Below are 8,301 nucleotides of genomic sequence, written 5' to 3' on the forward strand. Positions count from 1 at the left end.
AAATTTTTCAAATTTTTTTTTTTTACATTTCTATTTTATTTTTTATGTTTTTAACATACTGTCACCCTAGCAGTACAGGGTCACCATGGTGACACTGTACTACTTGTGTGGGGGGGGGGGTGAAGATTTTTTTTAACACTGATTGCTTTTACACCCATAAAGGCTGTAAAAGCAATCATTTCTCCTTCTCTCTGGCTGCATTCCTGCAGCCATTGAGAAATTTTGAGCTGTGATTGGTCACAGCTTCTCACATGGTACAAGGCTGTTGTGAATAGCCCTGTACCATGTGATCTCTGTGATCATTCACACATAGTAAGCAATGATGTCAGGAAGTGACATCTTGCTTACTACTGTTCATGTGATCACTGATTGGCCAATCAGTGATCACATGTTCAGGACCTCACACAGAGGTCCCGTACAGCGATCGGCATTCCGGACACAGCAGGCAACAGATCACTTTACTGTGTGATCCCAGGGAGCGCGTACAACCTGAAAATACAGGCGCCATTTATGAACATCAACCCGCTCCTGCACTGCTCCCGTTCGGCTGTTTATGTACATGGGCCGGACGGGAAGTGGTTAAAAGAGGACACCGGAGGAGCTGCCTTCTGTGGAAGTAAATATTTTATTATCAGGTTACATTCTATAATAAATGTGTCTCTAGAACAGTGGTCATCATCTGACTATATTACAAGGATGGAGAGCCACCCGTTACACAGCACACATCCACTAGGGCGGCGATAGGTGGCTCGGTGGTGCCCCATTCACAGATCTTCCATTACCCGGGGCGGACAATACAGAACAGGTACAAGAGTTCATTGTGATAAGGCTTCTCTGGTGTGCGCAGGCCTCGCTCTGGATAAACAGTCCACACAGCGCGGCTTTCCTCGCTACTTCCTCTCCTGACTCGACTCGGCGTCCAGCAGCGCAGAACGAATGCCCAGCTTTTTCAGTTCCTCCACCAGGTCTCCGTTCTGGTGCATCTGAAGAAGAATGTCGCAGCCTCCGACAAACTCCCCGTTCAGGAAGACTTGTGGGATGGTGGGCCAGTTGGAGAAACTCTTCACCCCTAAAAGGATGAATGAGAAAAACAATGTTACTAGAAGGTAGAGATATATTCTGGACCAACACCAGCAGACCCCCCCCCCCACAGGAAAGGCACGCTAACAGTGCAGTGCCTACAGCAACCAATCACAACTCATCTTCTATTAGGTGTGGCTTCACAAACATTTTCACAAGTTTTTTTTTGTAATGGATTACTTAGTAAACCTGAAGAAACGTTAGAAACAAAGAAGGTCCAAAACATATTACCCTGTTGGTAATAAAAAAACAAACCGACTGGCACATGGTTTATAAACATCGTTCAAACAGTAAATACAGCTACAAAGTAACATTGTTTAGAAACATCGATCAGACGAGAGATACAAAGTAACATTGTATCTCTCTATCTCCCATCTAATCGCTGTTTATAAACAATGTTCCTTTGTCTCTATCTCTCGTCTGATCGATGTTTACAAACAACGTCAACGTGTATGTCTCGTCTGATCGATGTTTACAAACAACGTCAACGTGTATGTCTCGTCTGATCGATGTTTACAAACAACGTCAACGTGTATCTCCCGTCTGATCGATGTTTACAAACAACGTCAACGTGTATCTCCCGTCTGATCGATGTTTACAAACAACGTCAACGTGTATCTCCCGTCTGATCGATGTTTACAAACAACGTCAACGTGTATCTCCCGTCTGATCGATGTTTACAAACAACGTCAACGTGTATCTCCCGTCTGATCGATGTTTACAAACAACGTCAACGTGTATCTCCCGTCTGATCGATGTTTACAAACAACGTCAACGTGTATCTCCCGTCTGATCGATGTTTACAAACAACGTCAACGTGTATCTCCCGTCTGATCGATGTTTACAAACAACGTCAACGTGTATCTCCCGTCTGATCGATGTTTACAAACAACGTCAACGTGTATCTCCCGTCTGATCGATGTTTACAAACAACGTCAACGTGTATGTCTCGTCTGATCGATGTTTACAAACAACGTCAACGTGTATGTCTCGTCTGATCGATCTTTACAAACAACGTCAACGTGTATGTCTCGTCTGATCGATCTTTACAAACAACGTCAACGTGTATCTCCCGTCTGATCGATCTTTACAAACAACGTCAACATGTATGTCTCGTCTGATCGATGTTTACAAACAACGTCAACGTGTATGTCTCGTCTGATCGATGTTTACAAACAACGTCAACGTGTATGTCTCGTCTGATCGATGTTTACAAACAACGTCAACGTGTATGTCTCGTCTGATCGATGTTTACAAACAACGTCAATGTGTATGTCTCGTCTGATCGATGTTTACAAACAATGTTAATGTGTATGTCTCGTCTGATCGATGTTTACAAACAATGTCAATGTGTATCTCCCGTCTGATCGTTGTTTACAAACAATGTTACTTTGTATCTCTCTCCAGTCTGATCGATGTTTATAAACCATGTTACTTTGTATCTGAACAAAGTAAAAATGGTCTAGAAAAGTCAGGCCTGGAGATCAATAGATTGTTCGGATTGAGACACATGGTTACTTTTGTATCCACTCCTCGGGGCGGCTCTGTGCAAAACCAATACACTGAGCAGGGAGGTACAGACATGTTTGTTAATTTAAAAGACCCAAACCCCTCCCAGGCATGAAAGTCACATGACAAACAGCTGTACATAACGGACTCCCAACACTATGAAGTACGTCTGAACCCCCCCAATACAAATATCACCGCATGTGATCTAACCAAGAGAAGGGGGACACAGGCCGGCCCCCGGGGGGGGGGGGGGGTTGCACAGAAAGGTGTTCTTGCAGTTTGTTATTCCCCAGGCTGTGTGTTTTTCTTGTGTCAGGAATAATAAGTGCCGAGTCACCGTTCACATCCAGATAGTTATCACACACATTGCACAATCACCCGACACACCCCGTGTCACCGGCCCTATAGGAAGCCATTGATAGCAGAGCAGGATCACATGGAGGAGTAAGCCCAGAGCCCCGACATGTGACAGCGCGGTGCAAGGCGGCAGACATGGGGGGGAGGGTAATCGGCTAAGGAGGAAAGTATGTGTGGAATCCCCATCAGAACCCTCAGAAACAAACTGTGGCTGGAGCTTCAAATCATGTCTTTTTGTAATAATAGAGATTCTCACCATCCCTGTGCTGAGTTCCCGGGTCTGTACACCCGCTGTGCCCATTATGAGGGGTTCCCACCATCCCTGTGCTGAGTTCCCGGGTCTGTACACCCGCTGTGCCCATTATGAGGGGTTCCCACCATCCCTGTGCAAAGTTCCTGGGGGGGGGCTGAGATGGATAGATGGATGGATGGGGGGGGGGGCGGAAGGCAGAGACGGATGGGGGGACAGAAGGCGGAGCAGGATGGGGGGGGGGGAAGGCGGAGCAGGATGGGGGGGGGGGAAGGCGGAGCAGGATGGGGGGGGGGGAAGGCGGAGCAGGATGGGGGGGGGGGAAGGCGGAGCAGGATGGGGGGGGGGGAAGGCGGAGCAGGATGGGGGGGGGAAGGCGGAGCAGGATGGGGGGGGGAAGGCGGAGCAGGATGGGGGGGGAAGGCGGAGACGGCAGAGATGGGTGGGGGGGAGGCGGAGACGGCAGAGATGGGTGGGGGGGAGGCGGAGACGGCAGAGATGGGTGGGGGGGAGGCGGAGACGGCAGAGATGGGTGGGGGGGAGGCGGAGACGGCAGAGATGGGTGGGGGGGAGGCGGAGACGGCAGAGATGGGTGGGGGGGAAGGCGGAGCAGGTGGACATCTCCAACATACCAGAAGGAGGGCAGCAGTGCTGAGATGTGTATCTTCACGTTACCAGAGACAAGACTTCAGCCATTATGTCCGAAGACAACTGAATTGGGAGTCGCTCATCTCCTGCCTCTGTCAGTCTTACACCACAAGTCCGTCACCCAATCCAGACCTCATCATCAAAGCCAACTGGTTGGCCTCTTCTTCTGACCTCTAATGAACATCTGACTATCTCTGGAGGACCATCAACACTGATACAAGGGTTCAAGAAGCCTCAGAGTCTCAACATGGACCTCCCGAAGCTCACCACAACACAAGGTCACAATGTTAGACAGTAGTGGAGTCTGAGAAGAAGATCTTCCTGTCCATAATGAAGGACAAAGACGACTAAATACCATTATAAACAAACCAACCCAACAGCTTCAGAAAAAGTGCTGAACAGAAAGGAATCAGAATGTATGAACTGGGGGGGTGTGGGGGGGGGGGGGGGTGAATTATAAACACAGGAAGAGTAGAGCCATTGTCCTCCAGATGTTGGTCTTCCTTCTCTAAGGAAACGTGAGATCCTGAAAGCTTCCAAATATAGCAAAATATTGACCTTGTGTACTTCACATCCGGACACTTCCAACCCATCCCAAGCAAGCACTTCCACCCCATCCCCCAAACTCACAAGGATCTGAACATGGAGGATGAGGAGGATGAAGATGACAGATCTGGAGGCTTCGCTCCTCTCCAATGCTCATAGCACATCCCCCTCCCCCAATGGAACAAGTCTTTGTATTGCCCAATGTCATGGAACCAACGGGACACCTGGCCAACCGAAGACATCCAGACTAGACACTGAACGACCACATTGGGTGTCTGATAGACCCAGCTTCACCTTTGTGGCCCCAAAGATGCCACCTGACCCCTGTACATGGCCCCAGGTATACCCGTGTGATTCCATAGACTCCCTCTGGCCCCTGTACGTGGCCCCAGGTATACCCGTGTGATTCCACAGACTCCCTCTGACCCCTGTACGTGGCCCCAGGTATACCCGTGTGATTCCACAGACTCCCTCTGACCCCTGTACGTGGCCCTTGTTTACCTGTGTGATTCCATAGACTCCCTCTGGCCCCTGTACGTGGCCCTTGTTTACCCGTGTGATTCCATAGACTCCCTCTGGCCCCTGTACGTGGCCCCAGGTATACCCGTGTGATTCCCAGAGGGCACCTATGGGGGGCCAAGGGCCACCCATAGGGACCAAGAGGGCATTTATAGGGGCCATGGTTTGCCCAGAGGGCATTTATAGGGGACAGAGGGTGTCTATAGGGGCTCATAAGGGCATTGATAGGGCCAGAGAACCTCTTTAGGGAGCCAAAGTCATCCATAGGGGCAGATGGGGGCCACAGGGCATTTATAAGGTCTATAGGGTTGCCAGAGGGCAACTATAGGGGGCCAAGGGCCACCCATAGGGACCTAGAGGGCATTTATAGGGGCCCATGAGGGACAGTGGGCATCTATAGGGGGTCACAAAGGGCATTTATAGAGGGACCGGGGGTGCCCATAGTGGCTCATAAGGGCATTTATAGGGCCAGTGTCACCCACAGGGGCTCATGGGGGTCACAAGACATTAAGAAGGTTTATAGACTTTAGAAATGCCCTGTGGGCCCCCAAGAGCCCCTATGGGTGACTTTGGACCCCTAAAGAGGTCCTCTGGCCCTATAAATGCCCTCCAGGTCACCCCTGGCCCCCTTTACATGCCCTTTGACCTCCGGTTGCCCTCTAGAGCCCCTCCCCCTCCGGGGTCACACTCACCCTGTCGGAGGTCCTGGTCCTCCAGCACATTGTAGGCGGCGTAGCCCTCCACCCCGTGCATGCGGAGGATCTGCACCACGGCGTTGCTGAAGCCGCACATCGGCTGCGCCGGGGTCCCCTTCATGAACACCACCACCTTGTCCTTCTTCACCAGACCCTCCAGGTGCTCCCGGGAGCTGCTACACAGCAGGCGGAGGACGGCCGGGACCCGGACCGCTGACACTCGGGACACCAACCAGCTCATCTCCTCCGATGTGACACCGATCACCGCTCGGACACACACACAAGACTCGGCCCGGCCGCCCTAACACCGCCCATAGCGCTCCCTCATTGGCGAAGACTTGTGGGTGGGCGGGGGAATAATCGTACATGGAGCGTCTCATTGGCTAGGAATAGACATACACTGCGCGCCGGATTGGCTGAAACGTGTAGGCGGGGCGAAATTAGACGTATTCTGTACGCCTCATTGGCTGGAAATGGACATACCCTGCGCGCCCATTGGTTAGGAATAGATGTATGTTGCGCGCCTCATTAGCTGAGACATGTGGACGAGACGGAACCCGATTTTTTTCTGCACGCCTCATTGGCTGGGAGTAGACATACCCTGCGCGTCCATTGGTTGGAAATAGATGTACGTTGCTCACCTCATTGGCTCAGACAAGACGAAGAGGCGGAACTAGATTTTTTCTGCACTCCTCATTGGCTGGGAGTGGACATACCTTGCGCGCCCATTGGTTGGAAATAGATGTACGCTGCGCGCCTCATTGGCTGAGACATATGACCGCCGGGACGGAACTAGACTTATTCTGCACGCCTCATTGGCTGGGAATTGACATACTCTGCGCGTCTATTGGTTGGGAGAAGAGGTACGCTGCGCACCTCATTGGTTGAGACGTGTGGGCGGGGGTGGTAGATGTATACTGCGAGCTTATTGGCTGCGACATATGGGCGGGAGGAAAAAAACGTATACTGAGCGCCTTATTGGCTGGAACGTGTAGGCGGGGAATTGACGATAATGACGCTCATTGAATAAGAGCTTTCCCTCATGTATCGTAAACCAATAAAATGCCGTGTTGGCGTGAGGGGGCGGGGTTTGGACATGTTATGTATCTGCTCTCGTCCTTCAACTCAGTATTTTAGCCGAGAGCCGGAAGGGGAGAGTCTGCCATGTTGGTGACGGTGGTGGAGGCGTGAGGCCGCCATCTTGGTACAGGGTGAGTTGTATCCTCTTGTTATATATAATTTGATGTGTTCTTTTTAAAAATGTGTATCTATACACGGCTCAAAAACAATGAAAGGAAGACTGAAAACCCATCAGATCCCAATGGAGAGGAATCTCCTGCTGGATCTCTATCCTGACATGGACGGGGGATGGGTGAGGAATGTAAGGACGCCCCATCGTTTGATGGAAATGAAAATGATCGACCTACAGAGGACTGAATTCAAAGACACCCCGAAAATCAAAGTGAAGAAATGATGCAGCAGGCGAGTCCATTTTACTGAAATGTCATTGCAGAAACTCAGAATGGTCCTCAGTAGTCTGTGTGGCCCCCACGTGCTTGTATGCATGCCTGACAACGTCGGGGGAGGCTCCTAATGAGACCACGGATGGTGTCCTGGAGGATTTCCTCCCAGATCTGGACCAGGGCATCACTGAGCTCCTGGACAGTCTGAGGTGCAACTTGGCGGCGTTGGATGGACCGAAACATGACATCCCAGAGGGGTTCTATTGGATTTAGGTCAGGAGAGCGTGGGGGCCATTCAATAGTATCAATTCCTTCATCCTCCAGGAACTAAATTAAAAAAGAAAAAAGCGCCATTTACAAAAAAACCCAAAGTGTCAGCAGCATATCCCACCCAAAATAAATTTTGGCAACAATAATCCTAATTAAAAAGGTATGCGCTAATAACAAACTTATACAAAGGTGTATATCATCATCTAAAAAAAAAACATTTAGTGTTTTAAATAAATAATTATAGTGTCCAAACATAAATTTGTGTCCAAAAAAAATTATATATAGTTCTTCAGTGACTTGAACCAATTGTGAAAAATCCACCACCAAAGGAGATTAAAGAACTCACCAGAGCTAATGGCTGGTCAGATTATAAACCAGCAACAGCGCTTGTGCTCTGGGAGCGATGACCCCGATGTCCAAATAGATATGGTGATGTTTCAGATACTTCCGGGTTAATAATAAATCACAAACCACTTTGCAGCCCAAGCTCCTATGATGAACTTCTCCACTCTCTCATACCTCCATGAGAGCATGCAGTACACTCAGGGACAAAAAAGAGAACATAATGGTGCAATACGGTTTTTCATTTATCTCTTTAATAAAAAAAGTATAAGGAAACTCACAAACAAGGTGTCCAACAGACAGCAGCTTCAATCGCAAAAAAAGGTGAGATACAATTACCGCTCACCGCAGATCTCTCCCATACAGCACAGAACAACAAGGCTCTCTAACGTCCACATCGTGTAGGCCACGCCCAACCGGTTTCGTCACACCGACGTCATCAAGGCCCCTTGATGACGTCGGTGTGACGAAACCGGTTGGGCGTAGCCTACTTGATGTGGACGTTAGAGAGCCTTGTTGTTCTGTGCTGTATGGGAGAGATCTGCGGTGAGCGGTAATTGTATCTCACCTTTTTTTGCGATTGAAGCTGCTGTCTGTTGGACACCTTGTTTGTGAGTTTCCT

At 49.7% G+C, this 8,301-nt stretch overlaps 1 protein-coding gene across 1 annotated transcript; it reads right to left on the reverse strand.

Moving 5' to 3' along the window:
• Window positions 1–606: 606 nt before the first annotated feature.
• On the reverse strand, window positions 607–5,926 carry GLRX5 (glutaredoxin 5). The gene is made up of 2 exons (XM_089667897.1): window positions 5,602–5,926; window positions 607–1,069 (listed from the first exon to the last, which is right to left on the reverse strand). Exons 1-2 carry the CDS (start codon window positions 5,843–5,845, stop codon window positions 891–893), a joined length of 423 nt encoding a protein of 140 aa, XP_089524023.1. The 5' UTR covers window positions 5,846–5,926; the 3' UTR covers window positions 607–890.
• Between the last annotated feature and the right edge of the window lie 2,375 nt (window positions 5,927–8,301).

Source organism: Staurois parvus, unplaced genomic scaffold (genome assembly GCF_062004578.1).
Source record: "Staurois parvus isolate SC_StPar_1 unplaced genomic scaffold, SC_StPar_1.0 ptg003651l, whole genome shotgun sequence".
Taxonomy (NCBI): Eukaryota; Metazoa; Chordata; class Amphibia; order Anura; family Ranidae; genus Staurois; species Staurois parvus.